This window comes from Alligator mississippiensis, chromosome 1 (assembly GCF_030867095.1).
Source record: "Alligator mississippiensis isolate rAllMis1 chromosome 1, rAllMis1, whole genome shotgun sequence".
In the NCBI taxonomy this organism is placed as follows: Eukaryota; Metazoa; Chordata; order Crocodylia; family Alligatoridae; genus Alligator; species Alligator mississippiensis.
The window spans coordinates 338,562,237-338,581,469 of NC_081824.1; the positions used below are offsets into that span (position 1 = coordinate 338,562,237).

Genomic DNA, 19,233 nt, shown 5'->3' on the forward strand with positions numbered 1-19,233 from the left:
TCTGTTTGGAGATTTGATTAAAATTTGTGTGTTGGTAAACCAGGCTTGAAATTCAGTTAAACCAAACTATACTAGGGAGAAAATGTTTAGTATTCCAGTATTCTGAATTAAATACTTATTGGACTATGTTTAATTTACAAAAATTACAAAAATCTGTATATTCAATATGGTAGAAAAAGGGGCACTTATCTCGGTTGTAATTGCAAGACATGTCAATATAGCAATATAATTCAATTTTATGAAATCTGGATGCTTTCAGTAGCTGAAGGCTACTGATCATAGAAGTCATTGACTATTTAGGGCTAGCCCCCCTGAAAATAGTTTTAAATACATAAATAGGAATTTTACTCTGCAAAGGGACTTCTTGCAAAAACACCACCTTTTATTAATGATTTGCTCTTTTTGGTCTATTCAGATTTGATTCAACTTGCTTTAGTGACTTCTATCCTCAAATATAAATAAATATAACATTTTTAAGTGGTCTTGCTCAAAATGTGGGACTGATCTGAAATCAGTCACCTATTTAACACTAGATGTTAGTGGTGATGTTGAACACTTCATGATATTGTTTCTGAAGCCAAATCAACATGAGTGCTGATTGTATGCTTAAGTGCTTAACAGACAGAAAATACTGTCTTGAATGCTTGCTGTGCGAGACATGAACAGCCTAGATTAGTAGCTCCTAGCCTTCCAGCTCCATGGGCCAGATTAGTGGAGTGGACCTGGTATGTGGGGTCAGTCCACAAATGCAGTCCCATGTGCCACCTGCATCCTATACACCAGGTGTTGCCATGTTTTGGCTTGATTCTGCATGCCACCAAATTTCTGGGCCTGTGAGGAGCCTCCTGGCCCAGAAGATACAGCTTTATGGGCTGGATCTAGACCACAGTAGGGAGGCTGAGCACCACTGGCCTAGGTCATGCACAGTGGGATTGATGTTTCCTACAACCTTATCAAAAGGACTGTCCATTTCAAGACTCTACTTGTTTTGAATGATAACCTAAACGTGACCTCTGACTAATTAGTCTTGCTGTCATCAGAGTCAAGTCATATCCATGCAGTCTCGTGCATGATATATTTTAGCCTTTTTTTTTTTTTTTTTTTTACAGTTTTGTCAGAATTTCCTCTTGCTACAGTGCATTATTTAGAAGCACTAAGATCACGCACTGTATTTATGGTCCTGGAATGTTTTGGTTCTTTTGTGAGCTAAAACCTCCTCCTACACATCTTTAGACAAATATCTCCTCTATTGATCCTGGTCCATAATTAACTCTTCACCAAAGAATCAAAGTAAGGAAATATATTTCAGACTGTGTACTGATTCTTCTACGTCACCTTATGTTTTTGGAAGTCTTCAGTCTCTTTCTATTACTCTATCATTAGCAGGGATCCTGGTTTCGATTTAAAAACAATTGCAAATTCTCTGATTAAAAAACCCCCCAAATCTGTTGTTAAAATTAAAGGCCCCCCTGGCCCTGCTCCCCCCTACAGTCTCCTCAGCCCTCCTAGTGCGCCTCTTTCATGTGTGCATATGTATGTGTGCACCTGTGCACATCTATGGGTATACATGTGTGTATGCATCTGTATGTGCATGTGTGCCTGCGTGAGTGTGTGGACACTGGACACACTCTCATTGGAGATTACTGGGAGCTGGGGAGGCGTGGGGGGAAGAAGTGGAATAGCCCACAGGCTGGCTGCACGTGGACTGTGAATCGCGCTTTTGGCCCTTAAGGGGTGCTGTATATGGAGGAGCTGAGCCTGGTCCGGCTGATAGCACCACTCGGGTTCCATGTGCAGCCAGCCTGGCACTCTGGCCAGGAACAGGGAGGCTGCAAAACCCCTGCTCCCAGATAGCTGCAAACCTCTCTAGTCCCTCAGCCCCCTACAAGCCCCACTTACCACTTCATAGGCTCCAGAAGGGAAGTGAGCCTGATCCAAAACTTGGGACTGACTAAAAACCTCAGGCCTTGCTGCTCCACCTCTCCCTTCTCCTCTGGGCAGGGTTGGGGCTTTCCCGCCCTTTTTGCAATCTGCTCTTGGAGGCTGGAACTCAGCCTGCCTGCAGAGCATTGTGCAAAGGTAAAATCTGCAGGTTTTTCTGTTAAAAGGGGAAATCCGTGTTTTCTCTGATTAAAAACAAGAAATCCATGGTTTTCTCCTTTTTTTTCTGCGGGAAACAGAGAACCCGGATCCCTGATCATTAGATACATGGGTCTTGCGGGTTTCTGCTTGGTGCTAACATTCCAGAAATTAATGCTAGAGGTGAGACTGCTCATCAAGCATTTCTAAATCTGGCTTTTTTTCCTCCATTAGTCTTGTAGGTAAAATTTGGTCACATTTCTTCTGGAATTGGATGAAGCCATTTAGTAAGACAGAATTTATAAAGGATGAACTTGTATTCCTTGTGCTGTGTAAACTCAAGCACAGAGCTTGTAAATAACCTTCCTGATGGTGTGAATCAAAACATTTAATCTGAGTCTCTGTCACAAGTTGTACATATGCCATTCTATTTGATGAGTAAGTCTAATGACGCAACACAAAGAAAAAATGCCATGCATTTGAAACGCTGAAGGGGGGGAACAGACGGACATAAAATATGAGTTTCAAAGCTATATTTATTCACGTGGCAGCTTATGTTTTATCAGAGAATAAAATGTTTTTGTTATGCTTGCCATTAAGGAGTCTGAAAACATTTGATGGATATTAATTATAGAAAAGTAGGGCTGGAGGGAAGCTCAGGAGGTCATCTAGTCCAGTGGGGGCCAACCTTTTTGGCATGCATGCTACAAGTTAGCCCTCCATTCTCCCAGAGTACCATTCTGATCCCCTTCCCCTGTGCTATTTGCTGCTCTGTTTTCTGCTCCCTGCGCGATCTGCTGCTCCAGTTTCTGCTTCTTCTCCTATCTGTTGCTGTGCAGCCTGTCCCCTCCTGAGCTGCCATGTGCCAAACTTGTGTGGCTTGTGTGCTGCATGTTGATCACTCTTGATCCAACCCTCTGCTCGAGGCAGGATCACCCATTTTATCTATCCCAAACCAAGTGTTCATCTAACCTGTTCTTAAATTCACAAACAGCCCTCTTGCCTAATTACCAGGCATAATAAATGCTCCAAACAACAAAAACACCCTTACCTTGCCACACGAAGGCACTACTATTGCTGAATTCAACCTTTCTGTACCTCAGTTTCTTGATACGTATAGTGTACTTTACCCAGTATGTAAAGAGACTTGATAATTTATGAGCCCACTTGCTTAATATAGAAGCCAGTCCTGTGCTTGGTTGCAGGATTGTTTTTCTCTTGCACCAATGTGGCAAACTCTATGTAATTCTTGGAAGTTGGAAGGAAGTTTTTCAACAGAATGTTTTGTGGTTGGAAAATTGCTGAGTCATTAAAAGTGACAAATTTTGTGCAAAGGGGACTCTATTTTGACAGTTTGATATGAAATCCTGTAGAAGTAGGGCCGGAAGGGACCTCCACAGGTCATCCAGCCCTCTACCTGAACTTTGGTGTTATTAGCACCATGCTGTAACCAACTGAGCTAATCAACTGCATTATAAGGAAACAAGAATCTGTTTTGGTATGGTCAAAAGACCTAGTTTGCCATTTTTCAGAATGAAACGTTTTGGTTTTCTATGAGACACTTTTCCCATTTCAGAATGTATTTAAAAATTGAAGTGTTCTAAACAGAACTGTTGATTGACCCTGTCTTCCTCCCCCGTACCAGCATTATGGTATAATGGGATCTGATGCTCAATCCCACAATCACACCTCTTGGAGGGGGAGGTGATTTTATTTTGGGGAAATTTTGAGACTTGGTTTTATTCTACTTTGGAAAGGAGGTGTGGGTTTGGAGCCCTAAAGTAGCAGATTGGAAATCCATTTCCCATCTACCTGTAGTCATTCCCATCTGGTATAGTTATATTACCTAGGTAGAACATAAGTAACGCTAGGAAGAATGAATTTCCCTGGCTTCCCACGACTCCAAATAAACTGTCCCTCACTAGCTTCTTTAGTGGCTCCTTACAGTTTTGTGTCAAAAGATAGACTGTAAGTCTGTAACCGTGTCCGCACGTTATGGAATTTGCAGTTTTCTTTGAGGTTATACCTGTATATAGGATACTTACAGATTTTTTTTAGTAGAAAATGTAATGATCGGGCCCAGATTAATTGCAGATCCCTCTCTGTAAGATCAGATTCCTTTCTTCTTTTCTAGTGATTTATTTTAGCAGTAAATTAAGGAATAATGCTAATAATTCTGATTAGGCTGGTTATTGGTTTTATGAAATAGTATGAAACTCTTTCTGAGTCCCTTGCTTATTCATATCCATTTCTACATATAAATATATATTTGTCACTATACTCCATCTGCACTGGTCTTCTGCCCTTCCCGTGTCAGGCCCTGTTGCTTCTTGAGCTTCTACTAGTACAAACTCGGAAGGTAGAAGATGAACAACTTTTTCAGCAGGGATTGTTAGCTGTTACAGGAACTCAGTCTTGGCTGCAGCTTGCTGTTTCCAGACTGACGAGACTGAGTGCCTGAGACTACGAGGGAGTGTTGTCAGGGAGAGAATCAGATATTCCTATGCAGTATAAGACTGCATGCAACTGTCACTGGGTTTTGTGTTGACTCAGTACAAAAGCATGTGAGTTTAAGGTACTTTCCAGATATCCACTTTAATTTATATTGCTTAATATTGTATTAGTTATATCTGCATTTTCAGGATTAAGCAAAGTAGGTTTGACTTCTAAATAAATACTAAGTAGTGGTTAAAAGTGGAATAAGTATATCTCACTGAAAACTTGTAAAATAACTGTTTTATTGGATTACACAGCAACATACCCAAGAGAGTGGGTTAAATACAGTTCTATGATGCAATTATGTCCAGCTCTGCAATGACTGACTTGGCAAGGAGGCTTTGGGGCTTTCCAATGTATGTTTTTGAAGAGAGCTAAGTAGATAATCATAGTTTTTAGGTTGGCTTCAAAGAGGAAAATTCCCCTTGCTTTCACATCACAAAATTTAAAAAAAATAAATCCAAGATGAAGTCTTAATCTCAATCATGTTATAGCTACAATCCCCCTATACGTTTCTCCTTCTACAATCTGCTTTTATGTTATGTATATAACATACAGTTTATGCAAAGAGCCTGTGAGAATACGGCTGATTCCAGCTGTTCCAAAGTAGACAAAATATTCTATTTTTTTGAAAATTGTCCTCCCAAACCAAAAAAGCTTGGTATGGTGTTCTTTCACCACTTTCTGTATGTGTGAAGGAAGAGAATGGTGCAAAGTTGATAATGGAAACAATTGTGCTGACCAAACTGTCCACTGCCCGTACTCCTGTGTACTTTTTGCAATGTACTTTTGTTGTAGTCCGCTTTCCACAGTTTGCTACATTTTTATCATGTCCTTTATATATAATTGCAAAATGCTTTGGGATTATTGAGATGAAGAGGTTAATTATAATCATCTGAACTACTGGTTTTAATAAAGACCAAGGTATGTGCATGTGTGTTTGGAGAGGCTGCTGACAGACATTAAAAAGAAGGTCCAATGGGACCTGATGCACAATCCCAACAGTCATGCTTTGTGTATGGCAGGAGGTGTGATTGTGGGATTGAGCATCAGATCCCATCACACCATAATGCTGGTACAGGGGGAGCCTGGGATCATGATCATCTGATGGAGCTTTTGGCTGCAGGGGACACCATATGCTCCTGCAACTGGGAGCTCCAGTCATTGCTGGGGCTCCCAGCTGTGGGTTTGCAGGGTGTCCCCCTGTGGCTGGGAACTCTAAACACTGACAGAGCTCCTAGTCATAGTCCCCAGACTGGGAGACCCAGCAATTATCAGAGGTCCTAGTCGTGGTGGGGCCCTGTGCTCCCATGGCTGGGTGCTCCCCCAGCTGGGGCAACCAGTGGGCGGACCAGTGTTCCCAGCTTCTGGAGAACATGGGTGTTGCTCTGGAGGCTAGGAGTACTAGCTGCACATCAACTAAAGGCATGATAGGAACCAGTGACACAGTTATCACACTCATTTTGTGTAATAACTTTGTTGCTTATTCATGGTTTTATCATGCTAATAGTTGAATGAATGCATGGCCAAGTTATTACTCAAGATGTGATTAACTGTGTAATCGTGTCTTAAATGTAACATGTCAGGGACCAGACGGAAAGAGAGATTTGGATTTTTCAGTGCCAGCTTGTTGCTTCTGAATCCTAAAGCAAACAGTTTTGCTTGTACAATAGCTCCTTGTTCCGCATAAACTTACCACTTCTTCTGGACACTAGGCAAGGGAGCCTGGAAAATACAAATAACATAATCTGCCAATGCCTTTTTAATTTTCCTGCTGCCAACATTTTCTGTTAGTCATGGAAGCAATAAGACCAGAAACTGACTGCCGCCTAGTGCTGCATGTATGTATGTGCATGAGGGTTAGCGTTAGGGAGGGAGAGAGAAATGGAGACAAAAGAGAGACTTGCAGTAATTTAGCATGCTGTCTGTTACTAAAAAAAAAATAAATAATAAAAATAAAAAAAAAATATTCTTAGTCTGAATTTAAAAGGATATGTTTCTTTCCTTTTTGACTGTTCAAAACCTCGATGCCATAGAAATAAAAACCCAGTCTTAAACTTAATTCTTTCTTTTGGTTATTAGTTTGGTTTGCTTTAGTTGGTTATGAGCTCATGAATGATATGCCTGTGGACTTAGGCTCTAGCCCCACAGACAGTGAAGGTGACCTCTGTTCAGTTTGTTTTTTTTTGCTGCTGACAAAGGGACCCTTTATATCAATAAGCTGTTGTGTTCACCTTGTAGTTGTCAACTGAAATGGTGATTAGTTGCAGGTAATGATTAGGGACCTACCACTGTAATGGTGAGACAAAGGGTTTTTCGCGGCCTGCTTGTGGTACATAGAGTCAATTTCACAGGCATTTCACAGGCGCCCTTGCCTCTTGGTGCTGATTGGCAGAGAGGCCCTGGGGGGGGAGGAGGGATTAGGGGGCAGCTGTCACCTTGTCTGCTGCCCTTCATGCTGCCCCACCAGCTGGCACCTTCCTCTCCCAGCAATGAGGACTGCTACCTCTCACTGGGGAGCCAGCATTTGATTTTTATAAAGTTTTCTTTTTGTTAATTTTTGTGGATTTCATGGAAAATCCCAGATTTCACAGTTTCTATGAAATCCACAAAACTGCAAATTAAGTAGGTCCCTAGTGATGATGAAAATAACCAAAGTGTAGCAAAACTAATAGTAAATTCCACTTTGTTAGCCACAATCAAAGCCACAGCCTTATTGTTGACATTCTTGTGCGTTCTTAATGTGGGATTAAAACCTTTATTGTTATGACTCAGTTCAAAGTAAAATAGGATGGAGCTTAGCCAGAACCCCCACTCAGTACTTCTTCAGCCTCTTTCGGAGAGATTGTGGCACTTTAGAGACTAACTAGGTCAGAGAGGCATAAGCTTTTGTAGAAGACTGCCTACTTTGTCAGATACTATGAATTGGTTTGTAGAAATCGGGGAATATTTGTGAGGGCAAAGATCATTCATACTTTATTCTTTACTTTTCACTAGTATTATTATTCTGTTGTCTATAGTCTAGCTGTGTAATTTATCTTCTTCTGAAGCTTTAGAGCAGCTTTCAGAGGCTATGCCCCATTATAGCCTCTGCAGTGTTACTTTTGTGGAAGATGGAGATCCAGTTCTATCTGAAATAGGAATGATTTGCAGCAAATAGCCTTGGTTAAAGTCCAGAAGGCTTCTTGGTGTTTGTTTTCTGAATTATTAATTGCTAAATTTGCAATACACAGAGAATTGCAGACAATACATGAAACACTAGATGCAGAAGTATAGCATTGACTGGTTCTAGACATGAAATGTGGCAAAATGTGATATGCTTGTTTCAGTTGAATAATTTGCAGGCTATTTTAACCTTGCTATTTGCAAAGTACAGAGGTACTCGATATTATAAGATAATGACAATATGAAGAGAAAGGAAGATTTGTTTTAAAATATTTGGTATCCAGGGCAAATCTATACCATAGAAGAGGAAACTAAGAAAATAAAACATTTTCTATTTAAATTTTAACCTTGCTAGTCAAATTGAAAACTGTATCTCTCAAACTTGATCTTCTGTGAGTATCATCCCTTTTAGCAGAAATGTCCATAGTAGCGGGTCATTGCAAAATGCTTAGGTTGTGCATGGTTCACAAGATTTTCCTGTATATGTGATTTACTGAGTGGAAGTAGAATTTAGAAACCAGACACAAAGGGAAGTTTGATCCTGATTCATGCATTTAGAGGCTCTTAAAATCTCTTTTAGGACTCATTGTTGGGGTGATCCTGAGGTACGGCACTCCTTCCACCAGCGGTCATGATAAACCATTCAGCTGCTCACAAGAGAATAGACCATTTACAACGCTCTTGGTCAATGTCAGTGGAAAATTCTTTGAGTATACCCTGAAAGGTGAAATAAGCCCTGGAAAAATCCACAACGTAGAACAAAATGACATGCTGCGAAAGGTGAGGTTTTTGTGAATGATTGATCAATGTGGACTTCTCCTGTTTCACACAGCTCTTTTTACCAAGGCTTCTGGCACCCCTGTCAAAGCTGAGGGTTTAGCATGGTTTTTATTATTGTATTTCTGAATGTAACAGAAATATATCATTTATTCCCATTTGGAATTACTTTCAGCCTTGCAATGCCATTGGTAAAACTATGGTTATATGGTTGTGTCCTGATTTTTCTTCCCCACAGATTCTTTCATTGAGGTTGGCATATGCTCCATATCACCAAGACAGCGTATCAATAACTGGCTAACATTTAGGGAGCCCGTTAAGGCTTTGACAGTACCTAAGGTCCAGCTCAGTTCTGTAATGCAAGGGGTTTTAAGCACCTAACACTTAAGATATTTTTAAAATCCTTTTTCTACCTTTATTAATATTTTTTTTGTTTCCTGAATGAGTCTCTCACTCCTCCCTCCCCATCAAAAGTAAAATATCTGACACTAGGAATCTTATACAAGCTTTCAACCCTAAGTTAAATTCAAAAGTTTTCTAGTAGCACTGATCAGTGATCACTGAATTTTCACACACATTTTCACACACATTTTAATGACTTTTTTTCTTCCCAGTACAATCTGACCTGATTCTTTTTCTTTAAAGCATTTCCCGTACAGTTCTTTGGGATTATGGATGATCAGAATCTGACAGCTGGGTTCTCTGTGTGCTGGGTGACTTATACATAGATCAACTATGTGTTCTATGTGTAGGCTGTATTTAAAAAAAAAAAATACCATTGCAACTACCAATAAAAAGAATTTAGAAATTGGCATAAGCATCATATTTTACCAACACAGGGGATCTTACCTAGCACTATTTGAACTAGAGTTTGTTTTATTGAAGGAAGTGATTTCCAAGGTGGGTGGTTTAAAGACTGTTGAAGAACCTAGAATTTGTTATACTGCTATGTCAAAAATTTCCAAACATTGGTCACCATGGAAATCTTTATGAGATTTGCTTTTATACACTTATACTGTTACCTCCTGTTGTAAGGAAACTGTCTAGAAAATTATTGAAGTCAACTATTTCTGAAAGCAACATTTTAAGGGTTTTATGATAGCAATATATGATAGGAAGTTGGCATATTCTTCATTCTTTTTAACGGACTTTTACATTTTCTTTTTAGGTAACATTTGACCCAGAAGTTTTTTTCAACATTCTTTTGCCTCCTATTATTTTCCATGCTGGTTACAGCTTAAAGAAGGTAAGCTTACTTTCTAAAAAAGGTCGTTTTTTCACTTAAAAGTCACTGATGTCTAAGTGCACAAGCTCCATTAATGATCCCTGCAAGAGAGCCTTTAATAGTACCTCCTTTAAGACCACAAAGTTTTGTACCCTGCATCTAGACTGTTAGATAGTATTATTATTTACTACCAGATACCATATTTTCTCACATACAAGGCACACCTGTTTCTGAAAAAACAGCTGCTAGAAATTAGACTGTACTTATATGAAAGCAGTAGAATAAGAACAGTTTCTGCCACTTGCTGGACAAAAGCAAAAGTAAAGTCTGCAGATGATCCACAGGGAGCAGGCCAACGATTAGGCTTAGCTCCCTAGCTGCTGCTACTCAGTTACTACAAGGAAAAATCTTTTTTTTTTCTTCATTCTCCCTTTCCAAAACAGCATGTGTATCTTATTCCAGGATGTGATGTAGCTGAGAAAGTACAGTACATATAATGTTATATTAATCGCATGTCATCTTGCAGTGGTGTTTCCCTCTGAACATTACTGTTGACTAAGCTAAATAAATGTAAATAATATCTGTAAAGGAATTGTTCTGTGTTCATCTGCATATGTTACAGGAAATTACTTGGAGGGGGCCAAAACCAGCCTCTGCTGTAGACACTCCTAAACATTGGAGAGTAGAAATCCTGGACTGTACTTTATGACTTGGAGTTATCCCATCCATTTACTTCCTTGTTAAACTCATAGCTGTCTATTATGTTAGTCACCAGGGGCAGCGTTTTGTTTTGTTTTGGGGGGGGGAGGTTCGAGCTATAGCCACCCCAAAATTCACCTTGGCTCCCCCCCTGTACCCACCTCTCTCAGCATTGCCCTCCCCCCACACCAAGCCACCCTGCTCCCACTTGTAGCGCAGACCCCCCTATTTTCTGTCTAGCCCACCTTGGGGCCCCCCCACTGGAAGAGGCTGGTGCCACCTCCTGTTAGTTACCTATGCAGTATGCTAGAGGTCTTTCACTCAGCCAGGTTCACATAAGCTTTAAAACAACTTCAGATGTGGCCTGCATTCAACAGCTTTACATATCATAAAATCTATATTCTAATATTCAAACTAATTTCCTGCCACTGCACAAGATAGTTTCCATGTACTGAAATGCTGTGCTGCACACTTCATTGGTAACTGAGTTTTTATCTGCCTTCCACATTTCATAGCTTTAATGTGCTATTTTTTTCTTTACACAGAGACACTTCTTCAGGAATCTGGGGTCTATTTTGGCTTATGCATTTTTAGGAACTGCAGTCTCTTGTTTCATTATTGGGTAAGTGAGTTTTAAGAGGCAATTTAACTTGTATGCACTTATTCAAATTGATTAAATAAGTGCTTTAGCTCCCCAAAGTTCTGAATTCTACCAATTAGAAGGTTAATTAGGATTTTATTTGTATATCACACAGAAAAATGTCAGCCCTAAAATGATTCGGGGAAATGTCTTAGGAAAGTGCCTAGTACCAGACCATAGGAGCAGGATAATAACCTAATTTGTTTTTGTTTGCATCTGTATTTCCAGTTCTAGACTCCTTCAGAATTCAGTTCATTTGGTTTAAATAGTCACCAGACAAGACTTTGCTAAATATTTTTATAGGAAATAGCCTTGGTAAGAATCTTGACTATCAGCTTTTAGAAAAGTTCTTTTTGTACCTTAAAAAGTAAAAGGCTAGATTAAAGTAGTTTTGGATTGTGCATATTTACCCTGTTAACATTGCCACACATTTTTGGCAGGATGAGTGCTATAAGAGCGTATTTGTAAGTATGCAGCTTTTACATTGCATAGCTGACCCCCTTGTTTTGTTAGCTTAAGGCAACTTCATTGTAAAGGATGAAAAAAAATACTTTAACAGCTGTTAGACTTCAAAATTCTTTCCTAAATGCTATATTGTTTATTAGAAGAAACTCAAGTAAGAGAAATTCTGGGATAAAATGCCTGGAAAGAGAAACTGTCCATTGGACTACATCTTTTAATTGCATGGACAGATTGCATGTCTCACTTTTCATGAGTTTTAGGTGACTTGTTTTGAAACATACTTCACCCTGGACTTCATCGATGAGGGAAAATCTGTTAAGAGCTTTGTGCCAAACACTAGCTATGCAACATAGAGAATGACTGGGGCAAGGCCTACCTAGACTGAGGTCGTAGGATTTTATTTTCTAGATCTCACCAAGTTGTTTGATAAGTACTGCTTTATCTGCTTTCACTACAGAAATCTCATGTATGGTGTTGTGAAACTAATGAAGTTGGTGGGACAACTCTCTGATAAATTTTACTACACAGATTGTCTCCTCTTTGGAGCTATCATATCTGCTACTGATCCAGGTACCCACTATATAATTTGTTACTGAAGTTATTCCATTGCTAATACTTTCAGGATATATAGTGACAAGCCGAACATTACTTCATTTTCAATTACTTTACTACAGAAATTGTGTCTGTACTATACAAAGTATGTGTGTATATAGTGGATGTTATCATAGATGGCATCTGACAGGTTCATACTGAGCTGTGCTGGTAACTGGCATAAGAGTCTAGGCTGCCGTACTGCAGAGAAGGATGTGGTGATACAGTGGTCCATAAACTGAATATAAACCAACAATATAAGTAGTCTTGTTGCAAAGAAAACCAACAACATATTGGGCTGTTCTAACAGAAGTGTCACTTACAAATCAAAGGAAGTAATTTTTTTCATCTCTATTCACCACCTGGTGAGGCTTTACCTGGAGCCCTCTGTCCAGTTTTGGGGCCCACACTTCAAGACGGATGTGGACAGATTGGAGAGAGTCTATCACAGAGTGACAAAAATGATTAGTAGCCTAGAAAGCAAGATGTATGAAGAAAGGTGAAAGAACAAGGGTTATTTAGCCTGGAGAAGAGAAGACTGAGCGGGGATTTGATTACAGTCTTCAAATACCTGAAGGCTGATTTATAAAGAGGGTAGAAATAGACTTTCCTCTGTGGCCGTAGGGAACAGGACTAGGAGCAATAGCCTCAAACTGCAGCAGAGGAAATTTAGGTTGGAGATTAAGAGGAACTTTCTGACTGTGAGGGTGGTCAAGCATTGGAACAAACTACGTAGAGAAGTTATCTCCATCCTTGAAGTTTTCAAGAGCAGGTTGGATAGACTCTTGGCTGGAATGGCTTAATCAGGGCTGCTCCTGCCTTGAGTGGAGGGGCAGGAGGGGTTGCACTAGATGACCTTATTGAGATCCTTTCCAGCCCTACTTTCCTATGATCCTACAAACAGCACATTTTGGGATAAATGTATTTGTGACCTCACAGCAGTTGACACAGATTTTCACTTGAGGGTGGTTGGATTCCATTTCTGTTTTCTTCTATATGGAAACTGAAAATTACTACAGGGTAATCTAGGGTGTGAATTAATACAGGGTAGTTAGCACATTATTAAAAGTTTATGTGCATATTCTGGCCCCATGGTAAAAGCCTGGCAGATTACCCCATTTTCACTGAAGGGGAGGCTGCCCTGAATTTGCAGCAGAAAAGAAGAATGCATCTTGGCTATTGCTGTGGAGTAGCTGGTGTATTGTATGTGCGCACCTTTAGCCTACCTTGCAGTAACATGTTTGTGCGCTGTGCCACATTGTACATAGCACGTGGATTTGCAGGTTCATTCTCCTCTGCTTCAGACTGAAGTTTCTATTTTGAAGGGTAGTGTTAGAGTGATGTTGTAACTGTGATGATCCAGGAATTGTGTGAGGCAAGAATGTTTTGGGGAAAATATCTTTTGTTGGACCAACTGCATAGATGGGATAAAGTTAGACAAGCTTCTGAATGAGCTGGTGAGACCACAGCTGGAGTACTGCTTCTGGGCACAGCACTTTAACAAGGATGTGGACAAGCTTGAGAGAGTCCAAAGACTAGCCACCCATATAATTGGAGTCTTAAAAGGCAAGCCATATGAAGAAAGGCTGAGGGATCTGGGACTCTTCAGCCTGAGAAAAAGAAGGCTGAGAGGGGACTTGTTAGCAGCTTACTGCTACAGTAGGGGAGTACATCAAGGGCTCAGTGAGCAACTGCTCACGAGGGCACCCAAGGGGAAAACTAGGAGTAATGGCCACAAACTCCTGGAAGACTGTTTCAGGTTCAACATTAGGAAAAACTTCTTCACAGTCAGGGTGTCCAGACTGTGGAATAAGCTCCCTTCAGACGAGGTGCAATTGCCTACCCTGGAAATCTTCAAGAGGAGACTAGACAGTCACCTTGCTGGGGTCACCTGACCCTAGTTATCTTTCCTGTTTGATCATCAGGTCCAGCCCCCTGCACCTTCTGAGGTCCCTTCCGGCCTGACATTTATGAATGGAAGGAATTCTTCGTCAGGTCTGAAGAGAAAAGCCAACGCAGCCATTGTCAAGAGCAGTGGGTAGAGCTATGAAATTGGAGGGGGCAGAAATTCCCAGGGGGTAACAGACAAACAATTAGCAGAAGAAAAGAAGCTTGTTGGAGATCAAAACCTATCAAGAAGGAGGAGAGTCATTGTTATCATTTGTAGTATATAGGAAGAACATCAGGAGTCAGTAGGTTATAGCATGTCATAAAATCAATATTGCTGTTCAATTAGTTCAGTTTTAAAGGGGTTACTTTGAGTGCTCAGCAACTTAATCCTCCTCTGCTTCAGTTTGTAAATACTTACGTGTATAACAGCTGGTCTGTTCCTGCCTGAGTATTTCAGTGATGTTTTTTAAAAAGGACTGAAGTAATAAAGATATATGAGACAGTGTAGTTACCAGTGCACAGCTTTATGCTAATTCTTTCACTGTGCAAATGTGAATATTGGATTGTACTGTTCAAAGAACACAGCTCTGACAGAGTGAAATCATTTATGTTATAGCCCAATGGTTTTGAGGTCTTCCTAGAGAAACTGTACATTTGCATACTCACATGCATTCGTGGCAGATCCACATATGATCAAGACTTTTCTAAAACTGTTAGAAGCCATCTTCAGCGATCAGTTTGCCTAGATAGTATGGCTCTTAATTAAACATGATGAAAATCTTCTTGATGCTGGTTTGAAATTGTATCACAGTTCCTGGTTTTTGCCTCTCCAAACAAATTGGTAAATGTCTACTGCTTCCAGCTGACAATCGAAATCACTGGCAGGATAAGCATAGGTGGCAGAAGGCCAGGACTAATGGGGCTTAGCCCCCACAAACTGAGCCAGTAACAGCAGCTCCACTGTCACTACTGCCACAGTGCCATGCCCAGCACCTCTGCCACATACTTCACCACTGCCACTCGCACAGCACCAGCATGTGCCAGCCCCAGAACGGCCCTGTGGGAGTGAGGGACAGAGTCAGGTGGGCATGCTCCACACTGCCCAGCCCCCCAACAAATAATATTTTCTAGTGCCACTTATGGGGATAAGTAAGATTGAAAGTTCTTTTTTCTTATCCCTTTCATAGTTACTGTGCTGGCAATATTTAATGAGTTGCATGCTGATGTCGATCTCTACGCCCTTCTGTTTGGGGAGAGTGTTCTGAATGATGCTGTTGCCATTGTATTGTCTTCGTAAGTAATTGCTTAAACTTCTGCCGTGTGAAGTCCTTGTATCTTTGTTTCAGTGTTAAAGGTTACTATGGCCATGTTCAGGCGTTACATTTCTACCTGGTGAATCACTGTTCTCCCAGTAGAAATGATGAGCATACAAGTGTTCATTCAATTAATTGCTCCTGGGGGAAAGAAACATGCCCATTCCAGAAGATCTTCCCACCTCACCCTCTCAAAGCAGCATTTAAAACTACTTTGCCCACAGCCTCCTGCTGGGGTGTGTGCACCAGCTTTGAAGTGGTTCTGGGGGAAGAAGCTCCCCCTTAAATGCACTTTAAGCCCTGCTACTCCAGTCTCCTTAGACCCAGAAGGAGTCGGACTGCTCCCCACACCTTCCCTAGACTGATGTCTGATCTGTGGAAAAGGGGCAACTGCAGGCTTGAATGGCTACACTGCTTCTTCTCCCAGAACAATCTATAGCGATAGAAATTTCTCAAAAATGCCCACTGCTAGAAACAATTTTCTGTTGATGGTCTATGACAAATGTAGGCGGGGTCTGAAAAAATATTCTAATGCATTCTGTTTTGTTAACTGCTTTGAGGAGCATAGCTATCAGACAGAAGGCAAAATAAAGTATCCCCTTGCTAATGAGGTACAGTAAAAGATTTTGATGTCATCAGTAACACCACCATTATTATGCGTCTTTCTTTCTCCCTAGATCTATAGTAGCCTACCAGCCAACAGGTGAAAACACCCATGCTTTTGATGCAGCAGCATTTTTCAAATCGGTTGGGGTTTTCCTTGGAATCTTCAGCGGTTCTTTCATGATGGGAGCAGTGACAGGGGTGGTGACAGCTCTGATATCCTTTCTGGTGTTTTAGCTCTTCCAAAGTGTCAGCGTATGAACATTAAACCTTAATTTCTGGTCTAGCATCCTGGCCCTCACACACTTCAACCGTTCTTAGCCAACATGATGCTGAACATGATTTACCTCACCCTACGCCCTCTGTAAAGTCATGGTCAGCAGTTATGTCACCTTTTAGTTATCTGTACAGTAAACGAAAAGTATCTGTGTAAGTCACTTTTATTTATATCTGTGTGATTATTGCCAGGCTCTCAATATACTTTATTGGTATATCAGTTAAAACGGATCTCTTCTAGCTAATGTTATTATACTGGTAACATTTAAAAGCACAAGCCAGGCCTGAATTACATCTTGATTGTTTTCAATGGGTAGCATTGCCATGTAAACCAGCTCTTAAAAAGATGCTATTTTATCATGAAAGGAAGTTTGCTTTTGAGACCATATGGTACAGGTGAGTCATTCTTCTTTCTTCATGCGTTAAGCACCTAGGCATAAAAAGTAGCTCTTTGATGATCTCCTGCTGAGGGACCTACATTTAATCTTTCTGCAGGAAATCTCATGTCCAATATCTTCAAATGAAACTTTTATTTCTGTTAGTATTGCTATGATATTATACCCCATTTTGGCTGACCTTCCCCATTACTTTCAAGTTTGATCCTACTGTTTGATCTGAAATGGAGCTCCACACAGGTGCACAGGGTCTTTCTGTGTAGATCCAGTTTCAGGACCAGGCATTAGGTCTTAAGTGTGATGTGAATAAGAGGTCATGATGCTTCATCAAATAAACCACTCAAAACCTTCACCTCTAAATATGCTTACTCAACCACAGCTGGATTTGCTTTGATCTGGTGTACTTCAGAAAACTAACTTAAAAAGAATCGGAAGGCAATATTTTATTAAAAAATCAGGCCCATAACTTTTCATCTTGCAGAGTATTTTTTTTGCAGTGTATCTTATTACACATTCACATAAGGCCAGGTGTCTGAGACCCCCATAATGATCCTGATAATGAACATGCACAAAGAAGAAAGGATAAAAGGACTTGTGGTACCTTTTTAATATTCTGAATTTTTAGATTTATGAAGCTTAACCAACTAACAAGACTTTAACATAGTTGTTTACAAACTGGCCTGTGGGGCCATCAGTGGTACAAAAAACTACTTGTTTCTGTTCAACTGCAAAATATCATTAATAGACAGGTAAATTACATGAATACTTGCATAGTAGCAATTGCAATAGTTGTTGCTGATGAATGGGAGGGAAGCTGGTTAATCTGACAATGGACAGGAAGGTTATTTACAAGACCTTTTTTAAGGAAATGTGAGGACTTGGTATTTAACAAATTTATATAAAAAGATTGTTAATACTATTAATAAAGATTTTAGCCTTCTATAAAAGAAAAATAAAATGTCACTGTTTAAAGTCATGCCCAGGCATTATAAACTTATGCTCCTAACTGTTTTCCCGTTTAGTTTTAAAACATTTAGCTTGAATCCACACTTCTTTGTTATGAAGGGTTCATTAAATACTGGAAGTTTAGTCACGCGTTGTTCATATGCAACACAAATCTTACCTGAATTCACTGAGCATTTCTGGCTGGAAAAGAACTGTTTCAGATGAGTAAGATGACAATGAAGAGATGGTAGTAAAACTTCACTGAAGCAAGAGCCAGAATCAATGCGTCTCACCTTTCAAATAACTGTCTTTGTCTTCAGGCTGAAGTCATACTCTTCCTAGCTCAGTGAATTTGGGATATTTCTTTGCATCAAAGATATAAAATTCACCACATTTTTAAAGGTAAATTATTCAGTCTTAAAATTATATATTTGCATAGTGTATAGGTTAGTAGAAGAGTGGCACATTAGAGCATGCCTATCTGATTTTAGGTGTCTTGGTAAAAGACTGCAACTCTTCAGTCATGTAATTGTCAGTTGGACTCATTTTGTATTTTGTCATTTAAGGAGCGCTTTTTTTTTTTCTCCCCAATTTAACAAGGTAAGATCCAGGGTGAACAATGGAGCACTCAAAATCAAGACAGCTTCTTAAACAATGTTAGAAAACCCAGTGACCATAATATGTTAGTCTTTAGACCTCCAGTCCAAGCTGTAAAATAGGAGCAATAAGGCTGACCTCAGACAGTTTCCTCAGTAGATCTCAAAATGTAATGCAAGATCTAGTTGTTGTTAGTGGCACTAGTGTAGTCGTTTCTATTTGTGTGTGCCTGGTTAAATATGTAATTGCGCTGCATTTCTTAATAACATATACCAGAACATGTGCAAGCTGGCATGTGTATCTGCACAGTTACAGGAAAAACTTAAAAGTATCCTCATGCTTGGTTTTGTGATTCCAGCCTTGTCCTGGTTTTCAGATTGACACATTGTGCACAAGGGGTTTTTGGTAAATACTGAATGTAACTGTACTAGTTTTCAGCCAAAAGAACCAGTTTTTGATCCTTTAACCAAGTGCTTAAGTGACCAAGTTTACCAAACTACACTGCTTTCCTTTGCTGGAGACTGCTCTCTTTTTCCTGATGTCCTGGAGCACTTTCTTGTTAGCTGAAGCTTGTGGATTTACAGGTGAGTTCACAATTCAACCACAGAAAGATCAAGCCTCTGTCCATCTCCACTTTTCACTTTCCCATTAAGCCTGCTTTTAATTACACTTTTAATGCTACCTCTGAAAAGTGTGGGTTCCTTCATTGTCTAGTAAGGCCTATGTATGTTAGATCTTGATTCAAAAGCAGGATTAAAGTTAATCTTGTACCAATAACAATACCCGCACTGGCTTCCCAAAGAGTTGGCCTTTCTTTTTTTTTTAGTTAATGCTGCAGATCCCTACCTATAATCCTTTTTTTTCCCTTTGTACCTGCTTAGTCACCTCTGTACCATCTAGCCTGTGACTCCTTCAACTTTTAGATAATTTTGTAATAACCTCTTATATCTCCAATGAAAAATAATTGATCTGACATTTTGTACGTCTTCAATTTTGGACTTAAGTCAAAGGCAAATTTCTTTTGATAAGAAATCCTATTTGACTCTCTCAAGAGTTACTGTAACCCCTAGATTTAGGTGT

General features: G+C 40.0%; 1 protein-coding gene across 1 annotated transcript in view; it reads left to right on the forward strand.

Annotated features, from left to right (window-relative positions):
* SLC9A7 (solute carrier family 9 member A7) overlaps window positions 1-19,233 on the forward strand; it is a 106,708-nt gene that overhangs the window by 44,192 nt on the left and 43,283 nt on the right. Inside the window, 7 exon segments of the mRNA XM_059720954.1 lie at window positions 8,321-8,520; window positions 9,686-9,763; window positions 10,987-11,063; window positions 12,001-12,113; window positions 15,212-15,317; window positions 16,015-16,170; window positions 18,625-18,737. Of these exon segments, the coding sequence (XP_059576937.1) occupies window positions 8,321-8,520; window positions 9,686-9,763; window positions 10,987-11,063; window positions 12,001-12,113; window positions 15,212-15,317; window positions 16,015-16,170; window positions 18,625-18,737 (843 nt within the window).